Here is a 12210-nt window from a genome sequence, read left to right as displayed (position 1 = left end):
CTTTTTGCAACTACATTAACTGTGTCTTTGAAATAGGCATCTAAAGCAGACAAAATTTCTTCGTATGACAGAGTTGCTACGTCGCGCCGGAGAAACAATTTCACTATCTCACGGTAGGTGGACACACCTACACACGAAAGCAAAAACGGCTGCCGCTCATTACCTTGAATTCTGTAGGCGGCGAGATGAAATCCAAATTGTCGGGACCATTCTGTCCAGCTTTCGTCGTCGGGACGAAAAGCACGGAACAGCGGTGCAACTGCGGGTTGTGGCTGCGGTAGCGATGAAGCGGCGGCGGCCGCATCGTTGTGCAGCGCACGTTGACCCTGGACGAGTTGTCCAAGGGCATCCAATAACGCCTGCGTCTGCTGATTCTGCAAGCGATAAAATTCGGACAGTACATCTGGAGAGTGTGGCGAAGCCATGACACAAGCAAATTAATACAATACGAACGCTAAAGTCCCTTTTGAGACTCGTCGCCAATGTAGTGGACTGACAAGGCAGCCAGTCCACAGTGACGGGTAGCCGAGAGGGCACACGTACACACACGCCGACTGGCGCGAAGTCTGGAACAGGATTCGTAATGAATGTGATAAAGAAAAGAACGTAGCTACTAGAACACTTAACTTTTATATCGTCCTTTGGTATACAGCATTCTTGATGATACAAGTGAGACTATCTTGAGATACATGCAATGCTACAAATGGCGCCTTGCTAGGTCGTAGCCATTAACTTAGCTGAAGGCTATTCTAACTGTCTCTCGGCAAATGAGAAAAGGCTTCGTCAGTGTAGTCGCTAGCAACGCCGTCGTACAACTGGGGCGAGTGCTAGTACGTCTCTTGAGACCTGCCTTGTGGTGGCGCTCGGTCTGCGATCCTGACAGTGGCGACACGCGGGTCCGACATGTACTAATGGACCGCGGCCGATTTAAGCTACCACCTAGCAAGTGTGGTGTCTAGCGGTGACACCACAGTAAGAATGTGAGGAATGTAGCAAATATTGGCGCTCGTCCTTGAGTCCAGGTAAACGTGGTATTTGTCCCGTGGGAGGATGATGATTTTACGGCTGACGTCTTGAAGGATTTACGAGGTAGCGTTTATGACTGCCTTGCGAAAAGCAGGAATCGCGCAAATAGCTAGCCATCACGACGTATAAGTTTTTATCCTGTTAACTGAGCATTCCCGCGGTCGTATGGCCCTGAGTCTCAGCAGTGCATGGTGTTTCTGGTTGCACAGCACTGTGTTTCTGTACCATGTAGACCGCACCTGACACAGAATAGGCTCTGGTTCCCGTCAGATCACCGAAGTTAAGGGCTGTCGGACTGGGCTACCACTTTTCCGGTCTGCCGAGCGCTGTTGGCAAGCGGCGTGCACTCAGCCCTTGTGAGGCAAACTGAGGAGCTACTTGATTGAGAAGTTGCGGCTCCGGTCTCGTAAACTGACAACAGCGTTTCCATGCTATGTAGACCGAACGGACACAGAATAGGTTCTCTCTACTTGAGAAACTCTTTCGTGCATCTTGTCCACAGAAAAAGTGGTGTCAATTAATGCCAGTAGTACCAAATTAAAAATTTATAGCCCTAAATGGTAATGGCGTGCAGATTCCTTGATGTTGCGTTTCTATAGGTTGATTTCACACCCATATCATTCTGGCTGGCACAGCAAGGTTACTTCCGTTTATGAGGACTGTGAGAAAACATTCTTTTCGTATATGAGATCTCACAAGTTGTGGACAAGGTTAAACAAGTGTATTTCGCCAGTATAGATTCCCAGAGGTGTTCGACACCATACCATATTTTCAGCTGACACAAGGGATGTAGTGATACAGTGTTTCTTTTAAGTGTGTGATTTACTAGAATAAACTGACTGAAGAGATCAATAAGTTGTCTGAATGATAGTTGACGGTGAGAATGGAGTCAGGTTGCACTCCAGGACCACAAATGACAACTATATGATTGTGTTGCTGTCTATGCTGTTACGTTCAAAGTTCGCAGAAAAGGGTAAGTGTTGAGTACTGAATAAAAACAGACAAAGAAGTGAAGTGGCGAATAACCAAGAGGAAATGTTGGTGCAACGATCGGAACCTTTCCTTAAAAGTTGATAAACTCTAGATTATACAGGCGAACAGAAATATAGGTAATATTAAACCTGTTGCTGTACTGAATCACGTTGATTAAATAGTAGTAATCCTATGAAGCAATGCGATACGCAATGGATTCTGAGGAAAGTGAATGGAAGGCGCTATTCGTGAAACCATTTTTTGAGAATTACTTGAGTGGTGCGGGATCCTCACTAGGTTATATTTAAAAAAATACAGATTGAAGGGACTCAAATACTTTCTGCTAGCGTTATAAGTCACCGTTTCAGCCACTACAAGTCTTACATAATTTCTGCTAAAACAACGTAATACTTGCTCCATATACAAGATGTACTTATTGCAAAATGGTGTCATTGTAAATAACCAATATTGCAAATAGATTGTAATTGTAAAACAATTTTTCTACCTGCATAGTTTTTATTTTTACGTAATGACTGTAAGGAGTAGGTAAGAGAAATAATGGCGCTCATGGAGGCATACAAATATTCAGTTGCCCTTGTTCTCTCCTCGAATGGAATCGGGAGGAAGAGCGAAACAGTGGTAAGAAATACAGGGCTTGCAGAACGTAAATGTAAACGTCATTATGACAGTCCTACGTTCTACTCTTGTTGGTAACAAGTCTTCGACATGATAGATATTTTGACATTGTCAATAAAATATTTTCTTGGTACCGTTATATGTAAGAAACTCCATGAGTACCATTTTATTCCGGTCCCCTGCACGAATCCGCACGGCTGATTAGTGTCGAGGTCCGGTGTGCCGGCCAGCCTGTGAATGGTTTTTAAGGCAGTTTTCCATCTACTTCGGTGAATGCGGGCTGGTTCCCCTCACTCCGCCTCCGTTACACTGTGTCGGCGATTGCTGTGCAAACACCGTACGCGTGCACCATAACTATTCTACCACGGAAACGTTTGGGCTACAATCGTCTGGTATGAGACGATCCCGGAGAGGTTCATTCGTGCCCGAACCGCACAATAACTCTGGGTTCGGTGTGGGGCGGCGGTGGGGTGGGTGGACTGCTGTGGGCTGTTGTGGGGTTGTGAACCACTGAGGGCTATGGCGGGACGAAGCCTCTCCGTCGTTTCCAGGCCCTCGGTTTAATACATTCATACATACATACCATTTTATTCGGGGGACGGCCAGTTTGCTAGGGTATTCGTTGGCTTTCTTCTCCACAGTGTTCGATATGTTGTCTGCTATTTTGGTTCAAAAACGCCGACATATATGTATGACACCCGGACGTCGGACGTATTTATCGGAATTACAGTTTTGGTTCAAAAACGCCGACATATGTATGACACCCGGACGTCGGCCGTATTTATCGGAATTACATTGAAATAAAAACAAACACCTCCCGAAAAGGCCTTGAAGGCCCATCGGTACCGACCAGCCGCCATGTCGTCCTCAGACCTTAGGCGTCACAGGATGCTGATACGAAGCGCATATGGTCAGCACACTGCTATCCCGGCCGTTGTCAGTTTTCGTAACAGGTCTCGCTACTTCTCAACCAAGTAGCTCCTAATTGGTCTCACAAGGGCTGAGTGCACCCCACTTGCCAGCAGCACTCGGCAGACGCAGAGGGTGACCCATTGAAGTGCTACCCAAAACAGACAGCGCTTAACTTTGGTGATCTTCCGAGAATCGGTGTTACCACTGCGGCGAGGCCGTTGGCGTTACATTGAAATGTGTACCGTAAAAAAATTGATCTATGTCATAACTTCCCTTAAATCTAATTACGTTGTAGTCCTTGCTTCAGATGGCATAGTCTACTTATTCAACAGTATTCTTAGCCCAATAAAGATATCTTTAGTCCGAAAGTTTTAATTAGAAATGCGAGAGGCAGGCGGATTTTTTATCTGAACCACAGGATTAGAAAAACTGAGATAGTAACAAATTCCTTTTTATTTGGTAGTAGCAGACTGAAAAAAATGTAGAACCTTTTGAGATTCCGGAGAACACACTAAGTGGCCGAAATATTTCATAGTTAAAGGATTCTAAACGTACTACGATCAGAACAGGAAGTTCCGACGTACTCTTCTGCGCTAAACATGAATTACTTTACACCATATGTACAGATATTTCCGGGATGATTCTTCAAAGATATAGCAAAATATGTGCCTGGAGGCGCCGGGTATCGATCCCGGTACCTCTCACATGCTAAGCGAGCGCTCTACCATCTGAGCTACGCCCCCGGCTGCTGCATGAGCTGTCTAACGAACAGAGCAGTGCTCAGCTTGAACTTTCACTGCTCCAGTTTGTACGCAGTCGAGTCCACTCGCGCACTCCGCGGCCAGCTGCTGCCGTTCAGCTTTCTGACTGTGGTTGCGTCGGCCAATGAGCGAGTGGTGCACTCTTCGTAGCAGCAGCTCAGCTGGCTTCTCCCATCCTGTGATAAGAGTCAAGATAGAGACTTGGTTCATTAAATCTGAGGAATGTTTCCGGTAGTTCACTCTACAATACTGTCATGCTCAGTATCTTCGAAAAGAAGCAACATACGAAGCTAATTTTGTCAACAATCTACGTGAATTTGACGTCTGACGATTATCTGCAAATAATCTGCTTGTCACTGATTCGATTAAGCGTAAATCTTTCAACTTATGCTTTATTATGTAATGTACTATAAATAATGTACAAATACTGCCCTCAGAGGAGAGTGATTACATGCCACTTTGTTATAATTGAGTACCGAAACTGAAAATGGCTAACAGAACGTCAGCAACGTCAGGCGCTTGAATCCCTTGAAATACATCTAAATTCTAAGATATTCTGAGCAAAATCTCCCATCTTTTATTTGTGTTGATTGCTTATTTCAATTCGTGACGCCACAGCTCAGTTACAGGTTTAGCGGTCGCTAGTTTCATTCTGTATAGAATCTTGTGTGATCGCATGGTTTCTGTACCGAGTCTAGGAAGGAAGCCGCAGGTCAGCCGATGTAGTGGCACAATGACTCGTCGCGACGAGTGTGTATCCATTGGGTAACACACCTCTAAATGTTGCCAGCTGTATGTAAATTTGCTGCGTCTTTAACGACGTATGGTGTTTCGACAAACTGATACGCTGCTTAGTACCACATACGAGTAAAGCAAGCAATGACTATCATAATAGACTGGACAAAATAATGCGACCACCTGCACATTATGGCGTAGTACCCAAAACATTTCGATGCAACGAAATACTGAATGATGATAAAGTGGAGTTTATAGAGGGCGATTTTTTCCACCGTGTGCAAAACTCTAGGGTTTGATCGATGAGAGGATACGGAAGAAAAATGGTCTAATGAAATTACGTCCGGAAACTCATGGTTTTCATGCTAGAGACCATTTATTCAATCACACTTTGTTACAGGAACTGTGGTCTAATAAGCGCTGTACCTAGCACCCTCTTCCGTCGTAGTAATTGGTAATGTTGTATCCGATTTACTTCTCTTGCTGATTCACCTGGTAGTGGACGTGATACAGCGTTTTACACAATGGTTCCGTATTCGAATCGGGAGCTTACCGACATGGTGTTTACTTACGGAAAGGCAAAATGGCAACCAGCGCGGGCAGCAAGGTTGTATCAGGAGACATATCCCCGCAGACTACAACCACAGCATTCAATGTTTGCAACAGTGTTTCGTAGTTATCTGAGACAAGGGCGTTTCATGAAGCAGGAAATCACGAAGGACGTTCCCAATATGTTCGGACACCGGACCTGGAGGAAACTGTAATTAACACTGCGGACGGCGACCGCCGTGTCAGTACCAGGCAACTGGCCCGCCAGTACGGGGTAAGCCAGACGACCGTGTGGAACATTCTCCATGAGAATTGTTACTATGCGTGTCAATCGTAGCATGTGCAGGGCTTACTAGTGACAGACTTTCGACATCGGGAGCAGTTTTGTCACTCGTTTCTTCACCAGGCAACCACGATTCCGGGATTTGTGTCATCCATCCTATTCACGGATGACGGCTCCTTGACGCGGAGTGGTATCTTCAACTTTCATAACAGTCATCTGTAGGATAGTATGTAGAACCCCGACGGAATGGTGACAGCAATTCATCAGCATCGGTGCAACTGGAATGAGTGGGCCAGGACAACTGGCGACCGTATTTTGGGGCCCGTCTTGCTTCCACATCGCCTTGTTCCCCGATAGGTCCACTGCTGTGAGTTGACCCCTCACCCGTGGTCGAGTGGGAGGTAATTCCAAATTCTGGCAGACAGCGAAAAACTTTCCGAGGGGCCGATTGTAGGGCCTCCCCGGTTCGTTTGACGAACAGGTTTCGGGTGTTATCTGTGGCTGACGATGTCTCTGAGCCGGATGCGGTCGTCCACCCTCTTCCAGAGGAAGCTTCTTGGCCTGAAAGGTCTTGGTATTCACAGAGTGTGGGGTCTGCTGGTAGTTGGGAGCTACAACGTTAGGCGCGTAATGGGGCCCCTTAGGAACATGGCTGCCAAGGAGGGGAAGGAAGCCAGTGTGCACTCCGTATGCATTCCGGGGGGAGTCATTCCGGATGTGGAAAGGGTGCTTCCGGATGCCACGAAGAGTACAGGGTGCAGTCAACTGCAGGTGGTGGCTCATGTCGGTACCAATGACGTATGTCGCTTTGGATCAGAGGAGATTCTCTCTGGTTTCGGGCTGCTAGCGGAAATGGTAAAGACTTTCAGTCTTGCTTGCGAGATTAAGGTGGAGCTCACCATCTGCAGATCGTCGATAGAACCGAATGTGGTCCTTTGGTGCGGAGCCGAGTGAAGGGTCTGAATCAGAGACTCAGGTGGTTCTGTGACTGTATAGGCTGCAGATTCCTTGACTTGCGCCACAGGGTGGTGGGTTTCCGGGTTCCGCTCAGTAGGTCAGGAGTCCACCACACACAGGAAGCGGCTACACGGGTAGCGGGGACTGTGTGGAAGGGACTGGGCGGTTTCTTTTTTAGGTTAGAGGGTCTCAGGGAACCACAGAATGGGCGTCCGTCTAAAAGGGGACAGGTAAAACCACAGTAAGTTAGTTGCAGAAACGATCGCTATTGTAGTTGTTAATTGTCGTAGCTGTGTTGCGAAAGAACCAGAGTTCCAATCCCTAATAGAAAGCACGGAAGTTCAAATAGTTACAGGTACAGAAAGCTGGCTAAAGCCGGAAATAAGTTCAGACGAAATTTTTTCAAACGATCTAACAGTGTTCAGAAAGGATAGATTAAATACAGTTGGTGGTGGAAGTCAGTAGCTGTCAGAAGTAGTTTGCCTTGTAGTGAAATTGAAGTAGATAGTTCCTGCCAAATAGTATGGGTAGAGGCTATACTAGACAATCTGACTAAACTATTAATTGGATCGTTTTACGAACTCCCCCCCCCCCCTCCCCACGACTCAAAAGATATCGTCACTGAACAGTTCAAAGAAAACTTGAGTCTCATTTCAAATAGGTACCCCACTCATACAGCTATAGTCGGTGGTGACTTCAATCTACCCTCGATATGCTGGAAAAATTATTCGTTTAAAGCCAGCTGCAGGAATAAAACGTCATCCGAAATTGTACTGAATGCTTTCTCAGAAAATTATTTTGAACAATTAGTTCATGAGCCCACTCGAAGCGTAAATGGTTGCGTAAGCATACTTGACCTCTTAGCAACAAATAATGCGTATCGTGACGAATACAGGGATTAGCGATCACAAGGCAGTTGCTGCTAGGCTGAATGCCTAACACCTACAACCGTCAAAAAGAAACGCAAAGTATATCTTTTTAAAAAAAAGCTGATAAAAATGCTCTTGACGATTTTTTAAGAGACAGTCTTCACTCTTTCTGATCTGATCATGTAAGGCGTAGAAAAGTTGTGGTATGGTTTCGAAGAGAGAGTATCGACAGCAATTGAGAGACATATACCAATTAAATTAATTGTGATGGTACTGATACTCTATGGTACACAAAATAGGTCAGATCACTGTTGCAGAAGCAGCGAGAAAAGCATGCCAAATTTAAAAGAACGCAAAATCTCCAAGACTGGCTAAGATTTACAGAAGTTCGAAACATAGCGCGTACTTCAATGCGAGATGCTTTTAATAATTTCCATAAAGAAACTCTGTCTCGAAATCTGGAAGAAAATCCAAAGAGATTCTGGTCATACATAAAGCACACCAGTGGCAAGACGCAATCAGTACCTTCACTGCGCGATAACAACGGTGAAGTCACTGATGACAGTGCTACTAAAGCAGAGATATTAAACACGGTTTTCCGAAATACCTTCACCAAAGAAGACGAAATACATATTCCTGAATTCCACTCAAGAATAACTGCCAAGATGAGATACATAGAAGTAGATATCGTCGGTGTCGCAAAGCAGCTTATATCACTTAATAAAGGCAAGACTTCTGGTCCAGATTGTATACCAGTCAGCTTCCTCTCAGAGTATGCTGATACAATAGCTCCATATTTAGCAATTGTATACAACCGCTCGCTCACAGAAAGATCCGTACCTAAAGACTGGAAAATCGCTCAAGTCACACCAATACCCAAAAAGTAGGAGTAAACAGTTGAATTACAGGTCCAACTCACTCACGTCTATTTGCAGTAGGGTTTTGGAACATATACTGTAGTCGAGCACTATGAAGTACCTCGAAGAAAACGATTTATTGACACGCAGTCAGCACGGATTCAGAAAATATTATTCTTGCGAAACACAGCTAGCTCTTTATACTCATGGAGTAATGAGTTCTATCGACAGGAGAAGTCAAATTGATTCCATATTTTTAGATTTCCAGAAGGCTTTCGACACCGTTCCCCACAAGCGTCTTCTAACCAAATTGCGTGCCTGTGGAACATCGCCTCAGTTGTGCGACTGGATTCGTGATTTCCTGTCAGAAAGGTCACAGTTCATAGTAATAGACGGGAAATCATCGAGTAAAACTAAAGTTGGTAACGGAGGCACATAAACAGAGCCTTTAATAAACCCCCACAAGAAATAATAACATACAGTCAGGTAATGTAAGGCTGAATCATTTGGTCCAGTGCGACCAATCCATCTTTCAGTAATCCTTTGATTTAAAAATTCCCGCACTTCCAGATGCCAATGTGGCAGTGCCCCATCCTGTTGGTAAATGAAGTCGTTCGAATCAGTGTCCAACTATGGGAAAAGAAATGTATCAAGCATATCGAGATATGTGCTTCCTGTAACAGTGTACTCGGCAAAAAAATGGACCATGCACCTTTTTGTGTGAAACAGCAAAAAACACATTAAAGTTTGGAGTGTCCCTCTGATGTTGTACAACCTCATGTGGTAGTTCCATGCCCATATTCTCACATTACGACGGTTTACCTCTCCAAATAGATGAAATGTTGCCTTGTCACTTAACACCCTCCCACCTACTATAAGTCACTCCAAATCCTTGAACACCACGTGCTTCGCCTCGCCTATCACATCTGTCTCCCATCCCCCACGTAGATCCTATACAACTTGATTCCCTTCCCGCACCTTCTCCTTTTCGTCGAATGGATATGGATACTTTACACCTCCCGCAAGGTCGATCCCTCACACCTGCTTGTCTCTCCCACCCTCGCCCATCCCAGCCTGCTGCTGCATCTGTATTCTTGCATCCCACCTGCTCTCCATCTTCACACCCTCCATACCCTTGCCAGGGTGGCTTATGCCAACTCCCCCTCCCTGATGAAGTCCTTATTCCGTCCATCTACCCCCCCTTCCAGCTCTGACTCTCCCCTCCCATTCCCCCCCTTTTCCCCCAGGCTCCCGCTCTCCCTCCTCACCTTCGTTTCCCCCACCCTCCTCTCTCCCATGTCTCCCGCTTCCACCCCCTCCCCAGGCTTCCAACCCCTACCCTCCCCCCACTCTCCCTTCTTTCTCCCACTGGCTCCACCCCTCTCCTTCCCGCCCTCCTACCTCTCCCTTCCACCTAGAGGCAGCCCCCCCCCCCCTCTTCATCAGTGTGTTTGTGAGCGCTTCGCCAATGATCGTCACCAGTGTTTCCGTGTGTCAGTGTTTCTCCGTTCTGTGCTACAGTGTTTTCATCGGTGTTCTCCTATGTTCGCGTCTCCAACTGGATGTCTTCGTCTGTTCAACTGGTGACACCCTTTGTGTACAGTGCCTTCCGTCGAACGACTTCTAATATATTATGTAATGTTCATCATGTATTACCATGCTTTTTATGTTTCTCTGTCTTCTACGTTTATATGTTGTATCTATTGCCCGAAGAGCGCCGTATGTAGGCCGGCTGCCGGCCCGCCTCATCTGAGGCATGAAATAACAATAAAGGAAAAAAAGTCACTAAACACTAAACGTGGCGGAAAACTGTCATCCTCCATTTTGCCAAGAACGAAATTACAGAACTCCACACGTTGTTGTTTGTCACCTTCACGAAGAGTTTGCAGTATGGTTTCATGTGCAAACGTCGACGCATCATACACCAGACGGACATCGGGGGCATGCTGAGTCGTCGAGCTGCACGGCAAACGGGTTTCTGCGAACTCTTTGCGAAACTATGGCGGACGAGTTCGACGTCTGTGTCAAACTCTCGGGGACGGCCCGGCGGTTTGCTTTTGCACACGCAACATGTTTGTCAGAACCGTTCATGCCATCGTCTAATGCTCTGTGCTATAGGAGGATCCACACCATACCTAGTACGAAAGTCACGCCGGACAGTTGTTACTGACCCGCACTGTGCAAAACGTAGAACACAAAACGCTTTCAGTTGTGATAATTAATTGAAACCCTCCGCTGCCAACGGGTGCTTTTGATATACCGCGATAAGGACAGCTGAAAATGTGTGCCCCGACCGGGAATCGGGATCTCCTGCTTACATGGCAGACGCTCTATCCATTTTTTTTAAATCTCATTTTGTTCGTTTTCGGTCGTTGCAGCTGCTCGGGGCGGACGTCGCAAGACACGCGTTTCAGTTCGTCGTTGACCTATTAACTCAGGTTTTCTTTTATTACAGAAGGCAGCTAACCCTCTGACCAAAGACGCTGAGCTACCGTGCCGGCTTGAGCCACCGAAGACACAGATGAATAGCGCGACTTCGCATGAGACCCACATTACCAACTGTCCACAATCTACATACGTAATGCACCTAATACGTATTTGCCCATCCACTCATTACTCGCGCACACTAAGGTGACGATTCCCGTAAGAGTTCGGGCAACCTGTGCACATTCACACCGACGAAGGTCAATGGCTGGGTAGCCTTTAACTACATATGAAGATAGTAACTGTTATCGAAAGAACAAATACCATTGATGACAGTGCAGCTTCTCTGTCGGCAGCTGAGGGTTTCAATTAATTATCATTTATTCTAGAGAAGCTGACGGTCATCAGTGGTATCTGTTCTTCATATATAGCTTTCAGTTGTCCTGACACCGTTTTTACTAGAACTAATGTGGGGGCACACTGCTACTACCTGCCGGGAACTATGTGAAACTCGAGAGTTTGGTATTTCCAACAGTACGTTGTTCACGCAAATATTTCAAATAACGTAATAGTTACTGTCGGGTAGTTCTTTCGGATACTCTCCGTATTAATTGGCCGCTGAATGGGTGAATGGGTTCAGTTAGCTCTGAGCACCCCCTTGAGGAGATCGGCGTCACCGAGAGATCGTGTGTGTTGGTTGTGCCGGCAGCAAATGATGGTGCTGGTGGCGCCGCACCTGGTGCAGCAGGCGGCGTCGCCGGCGCCGGTGGACTGGAGCGAGGCGCCGCTCAACCACCTGGACCCCGCCGTGCTGAAGGCGCCCGCCCAGTCCGGCGCCGGCCGCGCCGCGGCCAGGGCCGGCAGGGAGCGCGACCGCGACCGCGACCGCGACAGGGACAGGGAGCGCGGCGAGCCGCACGCCTCCTGAGAGCCTGAAGCCTGCTGCCTGAAGCCTGCTGCCTGGCTCCCCGCCAAAGTTTCTGTACTGCAACAGCTTCAATAAACGAAAACTCCTAGTGTCTACACCGCTCCACCTTGTAGTACGATTCATTGTAAACCCTGGACTGTAAATGGAATCACTGCAAAACTAACAAAATAGTTTACTTAGATAGTGCATCCTTTACGTACCTCAGTCTGGCTGAGTAAAATGAAAATTTTTTTAATTCCCTACAGATGTCTCCTAAACTAAAAAAAAAAATCGTATAGCACGATGTAGACTCGCACACCGA

General features: G+C 46.6%; 1 protein-coding gene and 1 non-coding gene across 2 annotated transcripts in view; one reads left to right on the top strand and one right to left on the bottom strand.

The window, feature by feature from the left end:
- Window positions 1-12210, top strand: part of LOC126263366 (tubulin polyglutamylase complex subunit 2) — a 103407-nt gene that overhangs the window by 66020 nt on the left and 25177 nt on the right. The window contains exon 5 of the mRNA XM_049960458.1: window positions 11691-11837. Coding sequence (XP_049816415.1) covers window positions 11691-11837 — 147 coding nt within the window. The remainder of the gene's footprint in view (window positions 1-11690; window positions 11838-12210) is intronic.
- Window positions 4217-4289, bottom strand: Trnaa-agc (transfer RNA alanine (anticodon AGC)). Its single transcript has one exon. It is a non-coding gene; the product is annotated as a tRNA-Ala (tRNA).

Source organism: Schistocerca nitens, chromosome 6 (assembly GCF_023898315.1).
Source record: "Schistocerca nitens isolate TAMUIC-IGC-003100 chromosome 6, iqSchNite1.1, whole genome shotgun sequence".
Taxonomy (NCBI): domain Eukaryota; kingdom Metazoa; phylum Arthropoda; class Insecta; order Orthoptera; family Acrididae; genus Schistocerca; species Schistocerca nitens.
Note: the sequence above shows the minus strand (reverse complement) of the source record. Positions and strands in the feature narration are given on the sequence as shown.